General features: G+C 33.0%; 1 protein-coding gene across 9 annotated transcripts in view; it reads right to left on the bottom strand.

The window, feature by feature from the left end:
- Positions 1 to 12,609: 12,609 nt before the first annotated feature.
- Positions 12,610 to 26,680, bottom strand: part of LOC143254405 (protein FAM13A-like) — a 69,533-nt gene continuing 55,462 nt past the window's right edge. For all 9 annotated transcript variants that reach the window (XM_076509520.1, XM_076509519.1, XM_076509525.1 and 6 more), the window contains 6 exons: positions 21,527 to 21,741; positions 20,098 to 20,373; positions 16,034 to 16,211; positions 15,319 to 15,420; positions 14,901 to 14,955; positions 12,610 to 13,025 (listed from right to left, as the gene is read on the bottom strand). In XM_076509520.1, coding sequence (XP_076365635.1) covers positions 16,113 to 16,211; positions 20,098 to 20,373; positions 21,527 to 21,741 — 590 coding nt within the window. In that variant the 3' untranslated portion in view covers positions 12,610 to 13,025; positions 14,901 to 14,955; positions 15,319 to 15,420; positions 16,034 to 16,112. The remainder of the gene's footprint in view (positions 13,026 to 14,900; positions 14,956 to 15,318; positions 15,421 to 16,033; positions 16,212 to 20,097; positions 20,374 to 21,526; positions 21,742 to 26,680) is intronic.

Here is a 26,680-nt window from a genome sequence, read left to right as displayed (position 1 = left end):
TATTACCAATGCCAGATGAATTCTCATATTTTATAAGCCCAATAAAACGTTTTGAAACATGAGTCCTCTTAATGACTGATCAGGCCTCTGCACAATCAATACTATTAGGATATAGCAGTTGGTTAAGTCTGTCTACAAGAAAATAGAAATATCGGCTGCAGTGAAGGATAACACCTCCTTTACGATTTAAGCAGGAGGTATATTACTCATGGATTGAACTAAACGATGACAAGAGGGCCACTCTAGCCAAAGCCATGAATGATTCGAGAACCACCACAATTGCCAACCACGAGATAGATGTAGCATCGAAGAATTTACAAGTGAAGTTAATGCAAGAGCTTGTTGAGTCCTATGTTGATTCTGTATGAGTTGCAAATTTTGTATTTTAATTTTTATTAATTTAATTATATGAATTTGGAGGTTTTATCATTGGTTAGAACAGGTCTTTCTAACCAAGTGTTTCTTTTTTTTATGCATGGGTTTTACAAGTCAATGGCCAACTTGGCCGATATCTTGCAGTGACCAGAACCTACGGCTCGGCATGGCTAGGTGGTTAAGGCACTCGACTCGTAATCCAAGGGTCGCAGGTTCGAATCTCCGTCACACCAAACATGCTCGCTCTTTCAGCCATGGGGTCGTTATAATGTGACTGTCAATCCCACTATTCGTTGGTAAAAGAGTAGTCCAAGAATTGACGGTGGGTGATGATGACAAGCTGTCTTCCATCTAGTCTTGCAATGCTAAATTAGGGACGGCTAGCACAGATAGCCCTCATATAGCTTTGCCCGAAATAAAAAAACAACAACAAATTCACCATTTTGTATTTTACCTTCATATATATGCTAAATATTATTCCCTACAATAATGTTTTATTTAACCTTTTATATGACAGCATTAATATGTACTTCCCGCGTTTTATGTTCCAATTCTCTGATGAACTTAATACGTTTTGATTTTATAAATTTCTTTTTATTCTGTTGTATTTCGTTTAATTCAAGAGCCTGATGCTTGAATTAGACTGTTAACATAATATTTTACATCTGACCATGTTTTATTTCATTGTTTAATTCTGTTATTTGTCATTTCAAAATACAGTTTCAAACTTTAAATAATTTATTTATGTAATGTAGTCCTAACGTCAAGCATGTTGTTTAGGGAGGTAATGTTTTTTAGTGAGTTAAGCTTCTAAGCTCTTTTAAACACTATGTCTTCTGAGGGTAAAACTAACATAGACTTCAAATCGTTTATCACAGTTATAACTTCCCAGGATTACCGTACACTGACTGTAGCAAATCAACAGTGTTCTCAAACTGTCTCTTAGCAGGTTTATAATGTTTGGACGAAATTCTCGAAAGTTCACTGGGCAACATTGTAAACCATATATTATTGATTCTTACACTCGAGAATCTTCTGCAAATTTAAAGAACGGACTGAACTAGCGCAATACACATTTAACAATATAGGTTACCTACATTTCTAAATATATACTAAACTTAAACAAACATAGATATTAAAATAATATTAAATCCGTTACAGTTTAGAATTATATAATAAAATTGACTTATAAATTTGTGGCGAAAATATACATAACGTTTGAGGAAACTCTGCCTTAGTCATAATTTAAGAACGAATTTCATCCTGCTCTGTTTTTCATTAGAATGTACTACATAGGAAAAACAGCTTAAAAATAATCCGATTAATAGCCTTCCGTGAATGTGTTTTCTCTACTCATTCAGCAAGTGTACCATATCAAAACTAATACATTTTTGTTAATATAAATATAAATGTTACTTCGCCACACTTTTAAACAAGTCATTTATCAAAAGATAATAAACTGTATTACCTAAAACATGCCAAAAACGAAATATTTAGGAAAGAAATAATTTCGATTATACGACTACATGTGATTTGTAAGTAAGTGTATATACACATTTGACGAAAGTTGACCTCATACCATATAGATATACCTAGCACATAAGAAACTACAGCTAACAGTCCTTTCCCGATACAAGGTCAGTGCGATGAATGGTTTCATGTACATTCAGTTAAAAGTTTAATGTTAATTTACCTTACGCTTTTATGGCCAGGTGGTTAAGGCACTCGATTCGCAATCTGAGGGTCGCGGATTCGAATCACCGTCACACCAAACATGCTCGCCCTTTCAGCCGTGGGGGCGTTATAATTTACGGTCAATCCCACTATTCGTTGATAAAAGAGTAGCCCAAGAGGTGGCAGTGGGTGGTGATGACTAGCTGCCTTCCCTCTAGCCTTACACTGCTAAATTAGGAAAAGCTAACGCAGATAGCCCTTGTGTAGCTTTGCGAGATATTCAAAATAAAACATAAAGGAATAATATCGTAAAAGTATCAGGAAGTTATTGTAGAAAATGCTTTGTTAGATTTGTTCTACAATGTGTTGTTGACTAAGATGATTGCAAATAAGTAAACTTACTATTCTCTCTTTAAGTCTGGAAAATCTTATGGTTTTGATTAGTTATTCATTATGTCAGCAAAGTAGATTAGTTTGGTTTGTTGGAATTTCGCGCAAAGCTACACGAGGGCTATCTGAGCTAGACGTCCCTAATTTAGCAGTGTAAGACGAGATGGAAGGAAGCTAGTCATCACCACCCACCACCAGATCTTGGGCTACTCTTTTACCAAAGAATAGTGGAATTGACAGTCACATTTATAACGCGCCGCGGCTGAAAGGGCGAGAAAGTTTGGTGTGACGGGGACTCGAACCTGCCTTAGAAATTAAATGTTTATTTTTGGTTTACAGAAGTTACCAATAATGATAAGAAACAAAGAGGAGAAAATGGATATAAGGTAGTTTTTCTAGGCAGATCAAAGCAGTGCAGTGTAAGGGTTCATTGAATTGTTTTTGATAAGAATATATTTGTAATAGCAGCTATAAATGTTAGATCGTTGCCGTCTCTTTTACAGATATTAAACATACTAGAACATAACAAAACCTTTTCTACACCAGGTCTTACTTTACAATATGTCCACATCTTTCAGTATAAAATATTATTTAACCTAGAAATCTTAATTTCAAATGGAATAGACATAAAACTATTTTAAAGAAGTGCTTCACTAAAATCGTATTATTATTATTGTTACAAATTATATTATTATTACTAGCAATATTTCTTCCAGTTTTATTGTTGTTTTGAATTAGGCACAAAGCTACAGAATGGACTATCTTTGCTACCGTCCAGTTTTACACGTTTAAATTTGAAGTAAAAATCCCCATTACTAAGGTTATTTAGAAAGAAGTATTATGAGATTTATTTTGGTACCTGAATTTGGCACTGTACAAGGAGTTATGAGGGTTAGAAGAAGATTCCCTTTGATATACCATACATCAGCCAAAACCAAGGTTCATTATAGACCAAGATGTGATAATAAGAAACTCTATTTTCAGGGTTTTCAAGATTTTTCATAGCTCCACTACAGTCCTTGTTTGAAAGGAGTGCTATGCTTTTATTGCACAAAAAATTTCAGAGAAAAGTCATTGCTCGCCAAAAATGCATTTGTATCCTCAGGATTTAAATATGGAATAAAAATTCCCAAAAAGGTTTGCAAAGCATGTTGATTATCAATTGCATAATGTAGCAATGGTAAATCACGTTCGGAAGGAAAGATAAGTAAATACCAATCTATTCTAGTTGATGAGGTTGAGGTCAGGAGATGATCCTAAACTGTGTATGTGGTTGTCATTAAATAGGATTATACCTGTCCTAAAATTTAAAATGAGATCCTGAGTTTCATGGGTAACTCTATTGTGAAAGATATAGCAAAGTAACTCAGTGTTATCTTCATTTATTGCAATATTTAGTGATCAATGATGAAATAAAATATATATCTGGCACTGAAAAAAGAGTCAATCTGTCTCACTATGTGGATCAGGATTTAGTGGACAAACTTACATGGTACTGAAAATATGTCTTTTGTAGTCCTCTTTGTGTAAATAATATTACTGGCGGTTTGTAGAGCCTCTACTGTAGTTGCAGATTTATTTGTGGTTGGTCACGAATTGGGACGCTTCTTTGGACAATTGAGGAAAATCAAGGTAATATTTGGGACATCAACAAAGTGTGAGAGTGGAACTTACACTACTTTGAAACTGCTGTGCCCCACAGCTCATACCCCAGTCAGTCTCAGTCTCAACCAATACAAACAAGTGTTGCTTAATTTGAAAGAGATAGCTGAATCCAGTGCATCAAACCCAACAACTATTTCAATTTGGAAATATTTCATAAGGGAAAATTGGTCCTATGGCTAATCCTAGCCACTGAACTGATGGACAAATTGGAGAAACTTCATTGTTATTTATTGGCACTTGTGTATAATGTTCATATAAAGTATAACACACAACGTTAAAACAGGTACACAATTACAAACATTTTAATTAAGGTCAATAGGTCAATATATAAGACCACTATAAAAATTGACATGTTTCGACATTGCAACACCATACTCAAAAGCTTTAACATTCTCTGTAAAAGAGAACACAAACCATTGCTGGAATACATGTTGCAGTGGAATGTGTCAAAACCTCTCCTCATCAGAAAAAAAAACACACAGAGAAAAGTTTTAGTAAAACATGCGTTAAAGCAGTGGGATTAATCAGTTCCTTGAATATCCACCAAATTTAATTGCTATACAGTATAAAATTTTGCGAGTGCTTTACCATGCACCAACATCTTTACAGACTTAAGTATTATAAGCTGCTAGACACTGTAAATGTGCAGTTCGGAAAGCTTTTCGACCACAGAGTCTTGTGAACTATTGGAAAATTGTATAAACTTTTCTTCATTGAACATACTGACATGATTATGGACCAATACCTAGAGTTGGCCAAGAAGTCATTACATGTGCAGTTAGCCATGCTCATCTCAAAATACACCCATAATTCCAGCACTGAAGTTGCAAAAACATTGACAGACAATCTGTATGAAATTTGTGCTTTTAAAAGACTGAAGACCTGACTTCGTAATTCTGACACAAAGTTGCCTGAACAATAGAGCCATTTGTCACATTCTTCGAGAATTACTTGATCATTTAAAGAGAAAACCTCCCTGCTATCAATTAACTGTTGTAAATGACCAGTGCAGGAATTCATTTTTGTATTTTTAGGAAAACAATGAAATTCTTGTTACCTCCTGGTTAATAGAGATACATTGAAAGTTAACTGTAAAGTAGTAGGTTAATCAACGTGGAAAGAACAAGAGAGGTCCTGTCAGAACTGCATCATAATCTGTTTTCTTCCAAAAGTATTTACAGTTGTGCTTCTAATTGTTATGATTATTTTATTAGTATACGAAAACAAGAATCTTCATAACAAGAGGATCATTCTTGATGTTGCCATTTTGTGTAAATACAGGCCACAAAATTGATGGTTGCATTGAAATGCCGTTCGATGCAACATTTAACATAAGTACCATAAGGGAAAGATACATATAATACTCTAACCTTACGTCACACAATGCTTATTTTTATTTAAAGACTAATAGTAAAACAGTATAGTTCCTCCATTTTATTTTCAAAGGCATTTTAACTGCATAATGTTTTAAACTAAAGTTTACACTGTATAAATTATTAAATCAGCAATTTTATTTATTTTATCTTCCTCAAGTCACTAAAAATATTACTGATGTAAGTGTCATAACGGTTTCGCAGATTCCTAAATATTGCACAAAATGTTTGCATTGAAACTGTGCCATTAGATCTTTTAAAATGTTAAAATATAGCAAATGTTGACATAACTGCTCTTCAGTTAATATCTTGAATTAAGATAAAAGGAAAAAAGTAACATGGAAGAAAAAATTATCTTTAGAATACCCACATTTATACCCTAGTTTCAATCAATGTCCCCCTTCCACTTTCAAAACGAAAGTTTAGCCCTTGATCTAGAGTAATATACGTAAAACAAAATATATTTACATCCAACTAACCAGTAAAAATCAGAAGTTTAGAAGGGTGCTCCAAAATGTTCTTAGCGTGTCTAATAAATTTTTCTGATTTCTGACTATGGGTAGCCCAGAAGATATAAGGTGTGATAAGAAGGTAAGAGGAGGTTTATTTGGTAACATAGCCCCAATCGGGCATCGGCTTTGTGTTCCCTGACCCCGTCTGCAAGGGAGTGGCATGTTTAAAACTGTATTGATACCCCCACTCACAAGTTTTTTGTTTTTTTTAGTCAGCCACTTTTTTGGAATAGTTATAAAAGTAACTGGAAATAACGTGAAAGCTTGGCTTGTACATTAGGGCCTCCATGAATCATGAAAGAGACTTTGAACCCCACAGTTAAGAGTGCGATTATTTTAGTGTAAACAAATAGTTGTTATAATATTTAAAACTAGAGATGCATTTTGACCAATTCGAATGAAATATATACTTTTATACAAAGTGGTGTGTTAGATCAAAAGTACTATAGGCTTTGCCTTATTCATAAGTGTAACAAATTTATCATTATACGTTTGTTGCAGTACCCATGTTTATTTTAGATTGATGCATGTGACGTTATTGTTGGATGTGTATTGTACAAGTCCCGCCCGTTATACAAATTTGTAGAATATTCTCGGGAGTAAAAATAACAAATATTTGATTTACGAAAACACTTGCGTGTTTTAAACATTGTTGAACGTTCGAGAATCTCGTGTTATTCGTACAAAAGCAGCTAGCCGTGAGACAGTCACAGAATACTATTTTGTCAGCTATAGTCAGTATACTATGAGCCCCAGAAGCTATAATTGTGATTAACGCTTGTTAATCTGAAAAATACAGAAATGGGCTAGGAACGTTTATAGATTTCGAACAATACAAATCGTTTACCCTCAGTGATTAATTTTTGGACATTAAGTATCTTCGTCGGTAATAGTTAACTTGTAAGCAGTGTGAAGTCAACCAAGCCAGTTAGTTTAGGCGAGACGTAACAATATCAACTCATAATTAATTTGCTCGTAGTAGACCTAGACCGTTGATAAAATGATCAGTACCAAACCAGAGAAAAGACTAAATATTGTTTGTAAGTTTGTAAAATTTAATATATAAATAATTATTTGTAAGAGCTATTAGTAATAACCATTGTTATAAATTGCAATGTCTTTTTTGTATAGTTAAAATATATTTGTGTTAAGAAAGAAAATTGTGTGTATTAATCTTGTTGGTAAATATCACAAATTTAAGACATTAACATTTAATTAACCTCTAAATCCAGATTAAATTTCCAGCTATTTGATATGTAACACGTAACATACTTAACATAGTAAATCGGAGACTCGTAGAAGATAAATTATAACACATGACAATACTAAATACACAATTATATAGAAGATAGCGTGTTTGATTTTCTGAAACGTGGGTTATGAACAATCTTTATTAGTGTTCTACAAAATATTTAGAATCCAAAACAAAGATAAATCAAATCGTAAAATATACATACTGTAAATACGTATTCATGTCAGTTAACGTCTCACTAAAGTTCTGTGCCATAACTTAATGGTTAGAATTAATCCTGCTCGGTTTGTTTTGGAATCATTACTCGAAAACAGACTCTGTTGGGACAGCTGTTTGTGGTAGATAAGCATGCGCGCTGCGCCTAGTTCAGGTAGTTTGTGTGAATACCATTTCAAAGATAGCGCTCCAGAGAGCCCAAAAGGAAGCAGGAACATGAATTTGTTCAGTGACCTTAAAAAGTACTCTTCAATAATCATCCGAACGCGTTTACCCACGCTCCACTTAGTAGAGGGGATGCACCATATAGATATGAACACCCTCCAAGCCACTCCGAGTCCGCACATCAAGTTTCGACCTTTCATCTTTATGTAGTGGAAGTAGCTCGCTAACAAATTCACAAACACGGCGTGAATAAAGGGCACTGTATCAAAACATGTTATATAAAACATTCATGCCCAACTAAATCCATATTTTGAACTGATATTTATACATCAATTGTTTAATTATCACAGTACTAGGTTTGTTTGTTTTCGGAAATAAAAATGTACATATAATTCAAGTGAAGAAATACCTCTCTGGTTTGGGATAATCTGTGAACCTGGCTGTTATCAACTTTTTAGTGGTCCGGAGGGGATGTGGTTGGGCTGAAATGCCATAGGTCCGGTGTCTATTCTGTCCGCTACAGATATAAATTATACGTTGGAACAAACACAGACTGGAACTTGTCTAAATGACTCTTCAAAGTTTTAATATTCTTGTCTTTTATCAACAACGTTTGAAAATGTTTTAAAGTCACTCTATATTTGTTCACAATGCGACTTTCCTCTTCTTTGTCAAAAGTATCCATTATTTCCACCTCCAAAATATGAATGTTAGGCCTTTTTTTTTTTGTTCAGGTTATTATTTAACCCAGCAACAACAAAAAACAAACACTTCTGTACTCTCTTTTAAATGTCAGTTGCAATGTTTTCTTTCCGCACATCCAACTGAAGAATGTTTATCTTCAAATACATAGAGGTCAGTGTAGTAATCTAAACGAATGATAAACTGCTTTGTTTCATTTACAGCATACTTCTGATTATATTTCTCTCATGCCACTCGCCTTGTCCGTTACAAAAATAATTATTTGGCAAGACGTGTTTCAAGGTAAAATATCATTTACAGATTGTCAGGTAGGTTGCCTAACACGTACTGGCCTGAGAAGTGTTATCCACTGCACAATTTCTCTTCATCTCTGAGCAGCATATTAAGCGTAAGGAGAATCGTTGAACACGACTACCAGGCAGTTCGGTTTGATATTAGCGCCCTCCATTATTCGTAACATTTATTTCATGATAAATAAAAATCAAAACACGTAAAACCAATAAAACTTTTACCCGAAAAATTAATATATCAACAAATACTATAAAAGTTATAGCATCGGCAGTAACATTTACGGGTCATTTAAGATGAGTTTGCTATTGTTTAATTAAATGATGGGTGATAAAAAAAACAATAAAATTTGTGTAGGTTTTTTTTGGTATTTATTTTATACAAAGATGACAATAATCTTTCTACCTTTACGTTTCAATGCGACAGTCCTTTTAGCATGGATTGATATTTTATTTTAAAAAAATTACCAAGAAACATTAGATTAACTTCATTTCATACGTGATGGTATGAATTCACGAATGGTACACACTTTAGGTATACCTGTTTATGGGAGATAACTTCGTTCTTATGATGAAGAGATGAGGTCTAAGAAAACCTGAAGAAGAACAGACTAAGATAAATCAGCTATCGATCATTTTAGTGTATTTCTATCTTGTAACTAGCTCCAACAGGCATCAGGTTGGTGGTGATCCGCAATTCCAATTTATTGGTAGAATAAATAAACCTTATGCTATAGTTTGTTGTTTGGTTAAAAATGAGTTTCTCGAGAAAAAAACCCACTCTCATTTGTGGAATACCAAACATTTTACTTAACCAATGCTCTGGAGAGAAAGAAAGAAAATAATATTAAACACACGTTCTTGACGCATAATTCAGTGAGTTCTATTCTATAAATAGATTGACACTATTAATTAAATTTAATGGTCTTTTCATTTCCAGATGGGATATGTTTGTAAATTGATAACCAGTAAATTACACCACCTTAAGAACCCATGTACTTCAATAAACAAACATGTGCAATTAACATATTATACAGTACTTTACAAAATCGAATTCCAGAAATTCATTTTTGTGGCACTTGGACCTCAATTTCCATTTACGTTGATCAATTAGCTCTTAACATTTTATAAAGATTTTGTTTAACTTAACCCACTTATAGTAATTTCATATTACACCAATCAGTCCATGACATATGGCAGAATTCACCACACGTTCCAGCAAGGGCTAATCACTAGTCCTTAATTTAGCAAATGCATTTCTATATTCTCTTATTCTAAATTTAAAATTTTTACTGATCTGCTCATTACAATTTTAACCACACTAACACGAAACTTTATATATTCTTCACTTATCGTTTGGTGTAGTTTTATCTTTTAATCCAACAATAATATTAATTAGCTTTAATTGAGGTGAGAGAGTTATTTCCCAATCCGTATTTGTTCTTTTTATATGATCTGTTTCTGACATCCATGACGGAACAAAACGTGGAAAATATTTTCTTATCTTCCGTAACTTGGTACACTCAAAGAATTGTGATTTGTTACATTTGTTATAAACCCTGTTTGTGATAGCAGGTTTACCAGTTGATACCTACCATTTCTAAAATTGCAACTTCCTTACATAAACATACATTAATAGTTAAGTATACAAAACGTGCAAACAGAACAATTACGTTATAATAAGTGAAATTATCAGTCACGTGGTGGCATGCAAACTGAGAACAGTTTTTTGTAAAAAGTCCCTCTTTATTCTACATAAATTTGAAAGTTTAAATAACACTTCTATTCAATTCTAATAGCTCCCTCAAACAACTAGAAAAAACATAACAAAGGTAAATTGCTTGAAATTACCAAAATCGTAGAATTAGAGGTTAAAAAAATCGAGAAAAAATTGAACTAAAAAGGATATTGTTGAAATATCAGTTGATGAGTTGTTGTCTGAGGAAGCGATAGAAGAATATTCTAGTGTCTCCAAAAGTCAGAGTTGAGTGGTAAGTTAGAATTTATTTTAAAACTCAAGTACGGCTGTATGAAAACTGAAAGAAAAAGTAAACATCTCAAGGCTGAACGTATCAAAGCCAAGAAGAAATCAGGCTGAAAGAAATGGAAATTAGACTCAACTCCAATCGAATAAAATTACAACTCTGACCTCAATCAGTTTTATTATTATTATTAAAGTGTCACCATTTAATGAAAATTAAGTTGATAAATACTCCTAAACATTTTGAGAAAGTTGCCTAAATCATGAAATGGGCCACTGAAATATGGTCATTATTGTTACAAAGTGTTCTAACAGGCAAGGCACAGGAAGCTTAAGCTTCTATCTCTCTGAAAGATTGTACAAATTATGATAAGGTTAGAGATGCTATCATCAAAGCATACGATTTAGTATCAGAACCTTATTGTCAGAATTTGAGGTTATCTCAAGCAAGGTAATCAAACTTATATTTAATGTGCCCATAAAAAAAAAAAAAAAGAGGTTTATTTTGATTGATAGTGTAATTCTATGCACACTGGCAACAGTTTCAACAAAGTCTAATTGAGAAATTTAAATGCTGTATAAGTGATGACCTCAAAATGTACTTGAATAAAAAAAATGTTGCAACATTACAGGAAACAGCTGTTCTTTCTGATGATTACATTTTTACATATAAAATTACTTTTCATAAAAATAAATTTCTACCATTTTAACAAAAATGTATATTTTCACTCTGATACAGATCAGGCTTCTTTTAACAAATCAAATTTCTGAAATCTAATTACAGATGGGATAAAACTTAATGAAAGTCATCACAGCCCGTTTTCCAGTTTTGCATAAAACTTGGCCACATTATGTCCAATTGTTGGCATTTGAAAAAGAAAAGGTGTCAATACCTAGTGCATTTGTGGCCACATATGGATGTAGTTTCACCAGATCACCCAATGTTGTTGATTTGGCCACTGATAAATAGGCTTAAGGGAGGAATTTAGACCTCTTATGTTTGTTGGTTTTATGTCTTTGACAAATGACAGTGCACAGACTAAAAGATTATTTCTTATCCCCTCCCCACCTCAAATGACCCACATTAAGTCCAAAATGAAATTACCTAATGTTAGGGAGAGCCACAAATTTTTTTATTCCTATACTTACAAACTATAGTAATTCCAAGATCCTTTAACAAAAGATAATGCCACATGTTTAAATTCCACTTGATGACTACAGTGTGGTACTAAATCATCTTTCTGATTAAAAACACAAAATTCAGGTTAACACAGTAGATAAATGTCATATGTTTAAATGTATCAGTATTGATAATACTTGCACAAAAAGTGCCAAATAAATAAGGATTAGTGATTTCTTTGGTGGGTAAACAAAAGTATTTCCAACAAAAAATCCATTTATCTGTGAATAAATCAGATTGCTGATACCCTCTTACCATGATAATTTATATATATAAACAGGTTCTGGTTACTTGAAATGTGTTGCTAATATTTACTACTGACAAAAGTTTGTGCAAATCAACCCATTCTTTAAGATCACCTACAATAAACAAAAACAAAAAACAAACTTTGTAATAAACAAGTTATTAAGTATATACAGGATATTCCTGAAATAAACAGATTTATTCAGCTAATTTAATAAGCTGCAAATTATGAATTTAAGCAACTGTGAAATTCTGTTTACTGACAATGTCAGTGTGGATGTAAACACAACTTTACTGTTTTTTATCCTACAAATTTAATATATGTATGTATAAAAATCTCTAATAATATCAGTGGTTGAAAAATGAAGTTATGTCTTTCAAATGCTAACATCTCTTTTAGCACAGTTGATAAATTATCACAGCACGTATTCTAGAAGAAAATGTGACTTTTCTTTCTCACATTTCCAGGAAACTAGAAACATACAGTACAGAATTTTCAGCAGTCACAAGATGGTAGATGTACATCTATATACAGTCACAAACACTTGTAAAATAGAAATATGATAAAATGATATTCACATATATGCTTCTAAAGAAACCTTCACATTAACTTTATTGAAAAGGAAACTTAACATCTGATAATGGCCATTATCATTTGCAACAAGGGTAGAATTACATAAGTGTACACATATACATTTGAAAAATAATAACAGTAATAACAATCAGCCACATGACCTTAACCTAGAAGCAAAGGAGGGCCATATATCTCTTGAAGTCAATTTCTAGCTAAGGGAAAGCAATATGACTTCATGTCCTTTATTCATTGACACATTTATATACAAAAAAATATCCGTAGTGGCTCTGAACTGGGAAGTAGATACCCGCACGTTTTGTACTATATCACCTCTCACCATAATGTGAAATACACACTGAAACAGCTCTCACATCATTCTGTGGTGTTCATGTTTGGATACCAAAGCTTCTAACAGTCGTAGGCGTGCTTTTAAATGCTGAAAAAAGAACAAAAATGTATACCCAGCTACATGTATCAAGTTCCACACTTAAAAATTTAAGATGATTAATACAATTGGATAAGAAGGTTCAATGTAATGAAGTTATACTAAAATAATAACTACACAAAAATTACCAATTCAAATTCATTTGTTTTGAATTTTGCACAAAGTTACTTCACAGCTATTTGTTGTAGCCATTTATAATTTTGAATTGATAAACTGGATGAAGGATCAACAAAGCAAGCAATCTTAAACCAATACTGTTTTTTCCATGGAATGCATAACAGAACTTATGATGAACTACAAAGTAACATCCAGATGGCAAAGTTGTTGAACTTCATTCCCAACAAGCATGTCTACTTTTCTGTTACAGTTCATAGATAAGCAGTTTTGCCACAAAATGTTTTTCTTAATTTTGCACATGGTTATATAAGCACTACCCACACTAGCCATTCCTGACTTTCAACTGATAAATTATAGGAAGGCAGCTAATCAACACCACCCACTGCCAACTCTTGGGCCATTCTTTTAACAGTGAAAAAAATGAGATTGGTTATCACTTTATAGCAACCCCATAGCATTATGGGATGTTTTGGATGTACAATATTTGAAAACTAATTCAAGAATATTGGTTAGAGTTAAATAAAAAAAAAAAAAAAATAATATGCAATTATAATAAGTTCTTAAAAATCAGTTTAATATGAAAATATTTCATTTGGACAAATTCTTAAATTGGTTTTTAATATTCTACATCACTACTATTAAAAACCATTGCATGCAAATGGACTGTTGTCATATGGTCAAACCAACTAGTGATAATAAGCAGAATCACCTATAAATCATTCTAATGACACAATGGTAAGAAATAATCAAATAATTAATGAGGAAAACTCCATCACATATTAACTAAATTCATGCCAATTTAACTACCTGTATCGAAATATATATTTGAAAATAATTCAAATTTGACCTTATTTTAAATTTTGATGTCTGATTAGCTTCCCAACAATTGTTTTTTTATTGCTATAAACTCAAGTTACTGAATTTGCAATCAATTAAGAGGGGACCATAATCACTAGTAAAAAAGAAGATTCAGGAAGTAGGAGTACAAGAGAATCAAAACTACCCCTTTTAAATAATATACAAACACTATTTCCTCGTATATTTGGGTTAGACGGCTTTTGTTCTTCTGAACCCCATCTATTACTTCAACAATAATGTCAGAAAAATATGCAGGTTCAAGAAGCCTTAATGTGAAATGATAACTCTTTTATCCAAGAACTTTTGAAAAGTGGATATTTCTGTTTTAATTTGCACCTCAGAATAAAAAGTTCATCTTTCAAAAGTTTCATCTTTTTTTTATAGGTTTTTTTATCATTTTATAGTACTTCAACAAAACAGGGTTCAAAGATTTCTCTATATTACATTTGATATCATATTATTATAGAAAAAGTAAAATTCTTTGCACAGTCAAATTTGCATTTATGTTTTTTTGGTGTATGTGTTTCATGCTTATTGTTTGAAAGTGGCTTAATAGTTTTTTTTTGGTGCATGTATTTCAAACTTGTTGTTTAAAAGTGGTTCAGTTCCTCTTGTTTGGTGCATGTATTTCAAACTTCTTGTCTAAAAGTGGTTCAGTAGTTTTGAGTAGTTTTATTTTTAAGCACATTCCTTAAAATGTTTGAACTAATTCTTCTGGTTAACAGTCCTGAGTTACACACACATACAACAAATGATAACAAACATGTTACAACAAATAAGTAGATCAAATCTGTAAAACAGTAAGTATATATTAAATACTTAGTAGTTCCTGACCTTTTTTAAGTTAAAATCTATATGGTTACTCAAAAGGTATTTAAATTAAACACCTACCTTATATTCTCCATACACAGACTCCATTGTATTTCTGTCTTCCTTTTGTACCTTCCTAATGATAAATAAATACAAACTGAGAAATGGTATAGATACTTTCTCCAGTATGACAAATTTTGATCAAATACTCCAAAATTAGTAGATAATTTATTATTCACAAAACACATAATTTTCATGAATTAATTCAGATGGTTTTTAGATAAAAGGTTTTATCTCTGTAACAATGTAGCTGTCCTAATACAGAACTTTACAATCATTTATCATTACTGTTTAACATAACCATTCAAATTCACCAATAAAAAGTTTACAAATATAGCACAGTGGCCAAACTTACAGATGTATCTTCCTAAAAAGTTACTCTCACTTAACTTTAAACTTCTTAAATCTTAAGACAAAAAATTGTAATCTTAAACTTTACCTTCCAGTCTGCTTTTGAAAATCATCTTCAAATCCTCGTAAAACTCTGCGTAACCTTCTTTTCTCTGTTCGTGCTTGATGCTGTTGATAAAGCAACTCAGCCCTGCAAAGAGAAATAAAGCTCTGTCTCTGAAAACAAAATACAGTGGAACCCCTCTAAGCAGCTACTTTTCAGATTAGGTCACCCTTTGAAAGCGGTCATTCAATCACAATTCCTTTTTTTGTTTACATAACCCCTCTAATCAGGCTAGTTTGTCTCAGTCCCAAAGGTGGCTGTTTTAGAGGGGTTCCACTATAATACAAAATGAAACCAATTATTGTTACATAAACATAGTATAATAAAACATTTCTAGTTTAATGAAATTTTCAATTAGAATTTTGTTTTTTTTAGATGACCATTTTACTATATCTTGTATCTAATTATTTTTTATTTCACCTCTATAAACTCTTATTACCTAATTCAGTTACTTACAAACTTCATACATTTCACTGCATCATATACCTAAAGTTTAAAATGAAAACCAATTTCTTCATAGAAATATACAAAAACTGGAATTCATTTCAATACATTAATATTTTCAGTATTCACTGTGTCAAACTGTTCACTAAAATATTCTAAGTTCATATTCTTAACTTTTCCTATAAATGCTAAAATTTGTTAGTATTATTTTGCATTTCCTTTGTTTCAGGCATTGTATTAAATAGTTTTTACTTACAAAGGAAGTTCATGCAGATTAGAGCTATCATATTTTGGAGGGATATCAGACTTGGAATGGGCAATAATGTCTTGTTCGTTCACAGGATCAATACTGATAGGAACTTCATTTGAGTTTGTGGCTTCGAATCTGGCAGAACCAGCTTTTCTGTGGAAAGGGCAGTATCCTTTCCTTCTTCCTGCTCCAAAATAAAATTAAACAATGCTTACACCCATACACATACAAATCTCTGTATTTTAGTTTCTGCACAAATGTAATACACACTTTACTTACATTCGCATATAGTTCTACTCACACATCTTGAGTAAACTTTCTCTAATTGGAACTTCAAAATAGTACTTTTTAACTTAAATGGTAAATTGGTATACTCAAGATACTAAGAATATGCTAAACCATCCAGCAAAATCTACATTTATGTCAAAAACACTGTATTTTAACCAATACCTCAGAAGTAGTTTCATATTCATAAATAAACAATTTCTGTAATGAAAATATTCACTACAATTACAAACAATTTTTTTGTTCAACAGATATAAAGATAAACTGGTTTTACATTAAACAACTATACGTGGTTAAGTTCACAAATCTGGTTCTGTATGACAATGATTTAAACCTATCAATTTGCTTATACTCCACCATTTTTAAGGATTTGCTAAAATTTCAAATGTTTGAAGTTTTGAAACAATGCGAAACTGAAGAGATACATTAATAAAAAAAATATATAATAGGAAACCATTAATAAAATGAGTCTGCTAAGTAAAATGTTTGATGACACCAAGTTCTGCTCACCTGGTGTCAAACATTTTGCAATTCTGCTCATTACAAAACAAGGTCAAACTTAGAATACATTATACCAATTAACTGGAAAAAGTATTCCAGAATGTGATATGAGAAGTAGTAATAAGTGGAATAACACATAAAAGAAAGTCCAAAATTATCCAGTTTGCAGCAGATTCATTGCTGGGTATAGAGAAAATAGAACATTAGTTTATATCTGTTGTCATATGAATTTGCAGTTACAAGACTTTCAGATGGAACTTTATGTTTAGACAACACAACCCACTCAAAACTTAGAAAGCTAAAAAAATGCTGATATATGCAAGTTAGATTTACAAAGAATATTAGAATATTCTTAATTACATAACTATTCAACCCCTTTGCTATGACAACCCTAAATCAGTTCAAATGTAGAGGATTAGTTTGAAAGGTCACAAAATTAATATAGCAGACTGTGTGTGTGTAATCAAAGTGGTTTAACATGTCTTCAGAGTAAATGGAGACCAAAGATCATTCCAAACAAATCAAGGATAAAGTGGCAGAAAAGCACAGTTCAAGTGTAGGTTACAAGAAAAGTTCAAAGTCACTAATTATCACTTTGAGTACAGTAAAGTCTTTCATTAAGAAATAGAATGTGCACTGTATCATCCAACTACTACCCAGATTAGATTGTTCTTCCAAACTAAACAGTTGGGCAAACAAGAAACTGGTCAGGGATGCTACCAGGAAGTCTACAGCGACCTTGGAAGATTTGTAATGTTTCATGTCTGAGATGGGAGTCAATGTTCATATGCTGACAATATCCCAGGCTAGTCCCCTACATAAAGCTGGCCTATATGAGCAAGTAACAAGAAATAAATTATTACAAAAAAGAATCATCTTAGATCTTATATGGAGTTTGTGACAAAGTACATAAATTATACCGTAGACAAGTGAAAGAAGGTTTTGTGATCAGACAAAACAATTGAGTTTTGTGGTATAAATTCAAAGTATTATATCAGGCACAATCCTAATACAACATCAACCAGTCAATGCTATTCCAACTATCAAGTATGATGGTAGTAACACCATGTTATGGAGATGCTTCTCATCAGCACAGACTATGAAATTTTTCAACACTGAAGGGAAGACCGATGGTGCAAAGTACAGGCAAATGAGTCAGCCAAGAATCTAAAACTGGGTAGATAATTCACATTTCAGCAGAACAATGACACAAAGCACAAGGTCAAAGCTTCACTGGAATGGTTTCAAGAAAAGAAAATGTCTTGGAGTGGCCCAATTAAAGTCCTGACATGAATCAAATGGAAAATGTATGGTGAAATTTGAAAATTGCAATCTAACCAGTTTTCCACTATGGGATGGTTTAATTTTTTTCCCCATTCTTCTTGACAAAATCACTCCAATTCTGACAAGTTCAAATACCTGGTACAATGATTGTGGAAGGACTGAGTATTAGTTACCATAGTTGACAAAGTATAAACAAATAAAAACCCAGCCTGTGATACCAATAATTTATAGACAGGTTTCAAGATGCTTAAAATTGCACGTGAAATAATACAGACCATATTTGTTGTCATGACTTAGGCTTACCATTCTTCCACTAGAGGTATGACCAACTCGCAACTGGCCTGGGCACAATCAGTATCACTCACAGTTCCACTACTCTCGCTCGTGGAACTGCCCTCATCACTAGAACTTGTCAAATCTGTGTCAAAAGTAACTGTTCTAGGTTTGTTCAGAGTAGGTTCAAACTGATATGGCACTACTCAACACTGTTCAGAACACAAAGTCAAAACAGACTCTGCCTCTGTTTTTTCGTATGCACTGGCCTTGTTTATTTACATTCAACACGCTGGTGTTGGTGGTTTGTTTGGGAACTATTACATCACAGTACTTTTCCTAGAGGCAAACGTAAAAACTAAAACGTTCGGATTGCCACTCGAAAATGGCTCTTTCTGCACCAAGTTCTAGGTTTCATTTATTTGCACATATTTTTTTATAAAAAATGTGAACCTGCAAAATTAATCAGCATGAGTAGTTCTTTTGACTGCAAAGTTTTCTTTTTTCTGTAAAATTCACCTTTAAGTTTTATCATTAGAGTTTTGAATAAAACCAAGTTCACTAAAAAAACTGTTTAAATAATACATAATTGACCAAAATGTGACGTTACTGGTAGAAGGTATTGAACTTACTTTGACAAAAAGAGGTGCATAAAAAAGACAAAGCTAAAAAAATATTTAAAAAGTTTCATTAATGTTCAGGTGTATTGTATTTATTTTTTAAACTGTTTCAATGTAGTTTCAATGCTTCCATATAACACATTCTCCTACCAAAGAAACCAAAGACTAGGTTTACAGCAAATTTTGTACAACAGATTCACTTTCACAAAGAAGATTTACAAAAATACAAGTTTTAACAAAGACATGCACAAGGTGATTTAGAAGTCCACTGACAGGAAAATAATTCAGAACAAAATTGTCAGTGGTATTAAAGATGTTGTGTAAGCCTGCCATGCAACGATATTATTAAAACCATTCAATGTCATGCCACTTGAATATTCTATTAACATCAGTCATACACCAAAAATGTCAATGAAAAAAATGTGCCCCAAATGAATATAACATTTTACGTAAACAAAATTATCAAAATTACTTCTCGTAAACAATAGTTATAAATATAAATACCCACATTCCTTGAGTATGGAGCTGTGTCATAAATTTTCAAAATCCAACCAGAGAATTGGCTGTTAAACAAACCTGAACCTCAGGCAGTAGGAAACAAGCATCAGCAGCTGAGGACTACAGGTTCATTTATGTATAGGTATTGTGCAAATACATCAAAAACAGCAATTAATAACCTTAAAGATGTTGTCATATTGCTATTTGTCACATTTGAGCAGTATTCTAAACACAGGTATTGACTGTTTGCAACTATATTTCATAACACTTTCTTTCCTAATACCTCTTCTGTATTTATGTTAACTTGCTATGGAACAATTCTGGTGATGATACAATGCTTGATTTCATATTGCTAATAATTACGTTCATGCCTATCCCATTTCTGAATTAGTTGCTTGTAAATGGACTTTTCAGTCACCTGGATATAATAAATTAATTTTATCAACTACAGTTAAAATGCCTCTAATTATGAATCTTAAATGAACAAATTAACATAAATATGTGAAAAACAAACCTTCAGTTTATGTAATTTGTTCATAAAATTTATAAATGTCTAAACTTTAATTTTTATTTGAGTGCTTTCAGGTAAATCCTTAGTTCCGAACTCACCATGCCTTCTTCTCGAGGCTGAGGTGATATGAAGTCCATAGCTACATGCTCCAAAATTGGTTGCAACTCTGAACCTAAATCTTTTCCTTTTCCTCCAATTCCTCCAACCAAATTGTACCTTGTGACCAGTCTTTTCATAGTACGATAACGATCATACAGTGGGCGAACCAACTCTCTGTCAGAAATAGGCGTAGGTCTTCCATGAATGCTCTCAAACCTTAGCAGAGCCTTTTGGATGGCAATTTTCTCATCCATAATTTGTTCCTTGGTCATTTTCTAGACAATACAGTAGTATATGCATGTGTTCACAAATAGAATTGTACATTTTACAGGTAAAAGTGATCTTTCATTAAAAATTAAAAACCAATGCATGAACCTAAGTACTCGCAAACTAAAACAGTGACGCACACAAAATAAGCTTGTTTTTAAGAAACTATATTCTTTGCATTCTAACTCAAAAGGTTCATTCCAAAAGGCATTTACTGTTACCCATAATACTAACAATCTAGATACACTATTCACTAGGTGATTAAAAACTAGGAAATTATTTCATTTTAATGTGCTTATTAGGTGAAAACTTAACGAATGAACATATTAGTCCGTTTTTTTTATAATGCACGTGTTGGAACTTCATAAAACAATAAATAGCCAGTAATAACACTGAGTTTCTATAGTGGAAATGCATCAATTATTTTAAATACCAGCAAGGTCACTTTCTAAATCTATTGAAATGAATAGAACTAATGAATGGAACATACAGTTAAGAATGGCTACTAAACAATTCATTTGACCTTCTTTAACACTTTTAAAACCTAAGAAAAAAAACACATTCCCTCAAAAATAATATTTCAAGGATATGTTTCAATTATAAAATGAAATCTATGAAATTGAATTCTTAAAAAAAAACAATCTGATTTTATAAAATGTATGAATAATTCTTTTGTGTGTTTTCTTTCAGCATTAAATAAACTTGTACCTTGTATAAAAATAGTTTTTATCCACCTATGTTTTTCTGCAACATGTGTTTCTTTCTCAATGTAAGCAGCTATATTCTTATTCCTCAGAGTTATCTGATTTTATAACTTTTCACAATCAGTTATAAATTCTCTGATTGCAATAAAGTTTATACTTTCCTTCAATTTTTGTAATGAAATTTTTCAAGTTTGTAAAATCCTTGCACCAATTCATCAAAAATGAAAAAAATGCATATAATTTAAAAAAAAAAAGTACAAATATAATATGCATAGAAATTTACTTATATTTAAATGAAAAGAGTTAAATAGAATTTTATTTTTACTAAAAAACATTAATATAATGAATACTACAATTCTTTCTTAAGGGGAAGCTATGGTAATTTTCCCATCAGATTCAATGATAACACATTTAATATGACACATTGTAATAAATTAAATGAGAAAGAGAATACCACCTCAATATCATCAGGTCTTTGAGCCAATCTTCTTTTGTCTGACAGGCTCTTAAGCGCCACTTCTAGAGACTCTTCCACGGTTGGTTTGTTCAGATTGTTGTCACACTCTGAAATTTCTATCTCTTTATAATCAGGTTCTTCCTTCAAAAGTTCAGTCTTTCTCTGAAAGTTTGTAACTCCTTCTTCACTATCTGTACACTGTTCTTCTTTTAAATCTAGGAAATTAACATTTCATTACTTAAAAGTTCCAAAAATAATTTATCATTAACATAAACTGATTGATCTGTCTAACCACGTATCAAGAACAACTACCTGATTACTGATGGTACTTATCTGATTTAATGAAAATCTGATTTTTGAGGAGGGAAATGAAAATACCTCATGTTTATTAACATAAGTTATCTATTTTAAATAAAAATCAGAAGCTAACACATATAAAGTCAAAGAAGTCATCTTAAGATTTAATTTAATAGCACTGCATTTCATCTAAACCAGTACCATGAGGTATCCGCATACTTTTACTAAGCCATTAAGCAATCTCCAGTCATGCAAGTTTTGTTTCATACTGTATACATACCAGGTGTCTATGTAAACTAATTATACCCGACTAAAACAAAATGTTCTCTAAACTATTAATAATTTGTTAAACTAATTACAAAGTTTTCTTTGTTACCCACTACTTGGCTGGTCTCTTTGAGAAACTTTCTATATCTTTCAAACATAATTTAACACGTACATTTTCAAAACTCACAATCAGAAAAAAACATTGCATTATAGAGTAATTCTTGTTTTCTCCAGCCATATTTAAACATTATTTATAAAAGTGTTTCAAAAATAAATGAATGGTCAAATTACTTAATGAATCATCATAAAAGGGTAACTAAACCTAGGCAAAAAAAAGATAAGATACACACTTCAAAATCATGAAATAGATAATATACTTTCAAGCTGTGATAGAAGCTTAACAAATAAAATAGTTATTCATTTGGATTGGCAGAAACAATTCAAAACAACTGACAAGTTTATTGTTTACAAACAAAACTCCTTGAAGCTGAGTAGAAATAAATGTTTGAACATTTTTTAAATGTTGCTTCATGAATTACACTAAACAAACATTAGAAATTTTGAAAATACTGAGTTTAAGTAATTTGAGTTAAAATGTTACAGTGGTTAGAATTAACATGAAATTCACTAAAGATTTGTGGTGATAATATGCGAAAAGCTACAGAAAATCTTGACTTCAAGTATAATAATTTAGGAGAAACAGTTGTACATATCGCAAAACAAGAAATAAGCTGAATACTTGGTTAATATTATTTCATGAACTTCTCCATACTAACTTACAAGACTGTTGAACTTACTAAAACTACTGAACTCTTTTTAATGAAAGTACTTTGTGACATTTTCAAACAATATTTTTAAATAAAGTTTATTACCATAAAAAACCTTATAAGTCAAATACTGAGAAATAATTTAGTTTCAGATATAGGCCTATGTAAGGTTTTAGTTAAATACACCTCTCATTGATGAAAATAAAAGTATTATTTGAGACACGTGCAAAAATTAGTACATGAGAATTACCCAACAATTTTAATGTCACAAAGAAAAAAATAAACACCAGGGCTCATTAGTTGGAGCATTTATTTTAAACAAGTTTCATATACATAAAACAATTATTAATTGTAAAGTTTTTGTTACTCATGTTTGAATTAATAAGTCCATCTCACAAGCTCTGGTTGGTTGGTTGATTTAGTGTTTTATGGCTATCTTCTAGGCTATCTGTGCCAAACGTCCAGTAAAAAGGTAAAAGTAAATTCAGTAAAATTCACAAATGGAAATTAAGGTAAAATCAAAACAGAGTTAAAAAATAAATAAATAGCATAAAACTAATGTTTACATCTAGTCTACAACATCAAGAGGAAAACTACAGTGATTCAAGTTGTAAAGGACTTTCTGTAGCATGACTGTAATAATTATAACTCGCCAGGAAGACTAACAGGTAAGTACAAAAACCACCGACAGTCACCTGAAGTTGGCCTTTCCAGTCCTGGTTTGGAGTTACTTAATGTTACAGTCAGTTTCTAATTTCAAATAGAACTAGATAAACTGTGATTTTTAAAAGGGAGCCACATTAAAAACATGTAAAGTATATATTCAAAAACTTGAATGGCATTAAAAAGATTAATGGCCTTTAAAAAACTAAAAACACTACTAAGGTGGACAGTGTCACCATCACCAATAACACTGTCTAATGTTATGGACAAACCTAGGGACAGAACATGCTTAAAATGGTGCCGTCGTTGTGAATCATAATGATGATATGAAAGTAAAATGTGGCTTATTGTGACCTGAGTGTTACACAAACTACACATTGGTGCATCAGTTCCAGATAAAAAAAAAAAAAAAAGAGTTAAAAACTGTGACCAATGCTCAGTCGAGTTAGAACAACTTCCTCTTTCTGATCCTTATGGGAACAAGACGGCCAAAGTCCAATACAGAGTTTTATTTGGAAAAGCTTGTTTTCATATTGCTCACTCCAAGTTGACTGCCAGCTGGCACAGATCTGAACCTTGAATAGAGAACTATAGTCCATGTATGGAACAGGCACAGCTGAAATAGTACCAGAGCAGATAGATTTAGCTGCAGTGTCGGCAAGCTCGTTCCTACGAATACCAACGTGGCCCGGTATCCAGAAAAACAGGATAGAAGTAGATGTTAAAGAGAAATGGGCCAGTTAGTTTTGAATATTGGCAAAAACAGGGTGTGAACAAACATGAAACAATTCCAGGGCCAGTAGAAAACTAAGTGAATCAGTATAAATTGTGCAGTTCGAGTACTGCTTAGCTTCTATATGATCCAGGGCAAGAGAAATGGCATACAGTTCAGCAGTGAACACAAAAGCTGTAGAGGGGATTCTGTGCACAACCACCAAACCACAACAAACCATGGCAGAGCCCACACAGTCACCTGATTTCGAAAATTCTGTATAAATAGGTATGGAAGGATGGCTTGAAAGATGTTCAGCAAATAGCAAACAGTGTTTTCAATCAGGAGTGTCTTTTTCTCAGATTACTTAAAGATAGCTCACAAATGGGGACTGTAAGAGGCCATGGTAGGATGGACTGACCAGTGAATATAGCAATATTATCCAAGGACAGACCCAATTCATGTAACTGTGCCTGGATATGAAAGCCAAAAGGAGCAATGGCAGACTGTCTGGTCTGAAAAAGCATGGCCCATTGAAGAAGGAAAACACAATGGGATGCTTTAGTAAGGAATGAAGTTTTGAAGCATATAGTAAAGATAGTTGCAAATGGCAGAGGTGCAAAGAAGGTTCATGAGACTATGTATAAGCTCTGAACTGGGGAGCTGCAGAAAGCCCCAGTGCAGAGCCGAAGCCCTTGATGATGAATGGGGTCCAGCATCTTTAAGGCCGATGGTCTGGCAAAGCCATAGACCAGTGATCCATAGTTGAGTTTCAATCAAATAAGAGTAGAATATATCTTTAGCATAGAACATCGATTTGCTCCCCAAGTGGTGGTAGAGAGGACATGGAGGATGTTCAGTGCTCTTTTACATTTGACCCATAGCTGCTTTATGTGCAGTATAAAGGTTAGCTTACAGTCAAAGATAAGCCCCAAGAACTTAGTCTCAGAGACCACAGGTAGCAACTTCACTGATACGGAGTTCAGGATCAGGGTGAATACCCCATTGGCAGCAAAAGTACATGCAAATGGTTTACAAGAGAGGGAAGGTAAAGCCGTTTCCTGCGGTCCACTTCAGTAAACAACTGAGGGCATTCTGTAGTTGCCGCTCAATATACTTCATGTTCTACAACTGACATGAAATGTGAAAGTCGTCGACATAGAGCCTATTTGCAACAGTGAGAGGGTGTTGTTCAGTGTTGGCATTAATGTTTATGCTGAAAAGTGTGATACTCAGAACACAGCCCTGAGAGACTCTGAATTCCTGTAGAAAAGAAAGGGAAAGTGTCCAACCCACATGAACTCGGAATCTCCTTCCATTAAAAATTAATAAAAATGGGCAAGTAGCCACGTAACCCATATATATGGAGGTCTCACAAAATGCCATACTTCCATGTTGTATCATAAGCCTTCTCAATGTCAAAGAATATTGATACAATATGTCATAGTTTGAGACAAACTTCCCTGATTGACATTTCAAGTCGAATCAGGTGGTTCACAGTGGGGCACTGTCATCGGAACCCACACTGTGCGGGCAAGAGGAGGTTGTTTGATTCAACGAACCAAACAAGACGAGCATTAACCATCCTCTCTAAGGTCTTACACAAACAACTCATAAAAGCAACTGGACGGTAGTTTGAAGGAATCTTGGGATTCTTCCCAGGCTTGGAGAAAGGCAGAACAATAACCTGGTGTCAGGCATCAGGAAAAATATTCTCCTGCCAGATCTGGTTAAAAACAACCAGAAGGATAGCAAAAGAAGCAGGTGATAGATGGTGCAGCATCTCATAGGGTATATCATCAGGTCCAACCAATGTACTGCCAGACAGATGAAGGGCCAGTTTGAGTTCCACCAGTGTAAGGTGAAGATTATAGTCATAGAGACAATCAGCTTCAAAGGAAAGAGGTGATGGCTCTGCCCAAGTATTGATGGCTAGGGTGGAAGAGAAGCAGAAATGCTAGATACCTGGCAAAAGCTTTCACCTAGAGTATTGGCAATGCTCTGGGTATCAGTTACTTTCTGGCCATCAGAGAGCAAGATCGAGAGGGGACAGAATTGAAGTGCCCACTGACCTTTCAAATCTTGTCCCATGATTTTGGAACTGGTGCTAGAAGATATGCTGGTTGTGAACTTAATTCAAGATTCCTTCTGGCTTTGATGTCTTACCCACTGAGCACGTGTGTAAGCCTGCTGGAAAGTGATGTGGTTCAAGAGTGTGGGATATATATGAAAAGTATCCCAGGCCCATTTTTGAGCCTTCTATGTCATGTGGCAGGCAGGATTCCCCATGGATGAGGATATAGTGGAAAGTGTGTCAAGGTTTTAGGAATACATTGAGCAGCTGCTCGTATAATACAATCAGTTACTGCTGCCATGCAGTCATCTATTGACGGCTTACAGACAATGGCCGAATCAAGTTCTGCGAGAGCAGCAAAAGAGGGCTAGTTT

The sequence above is a fragment of the Tachypleus tridentatus genome, chromosome 6 (genome assembly GCF_004210375.1).
Source record: "Tachypleus tridentatus isolate NWPU-2018 chromosome 6, ASM421037v1, whole genome shotgun sequence".
Classification (NCBI taxonomy): Eukaryota; Metazoa; Arthropoda; class Merostomata; order Xiphosura; family Limulidae; genus Tachypleus; species Tachypleus tridentatus.
The sequence above is the reverse complement of the archived record's forward strand: the minus strand, read 5'-3'. Positions and strand labels throughout refer to the sequence as shown.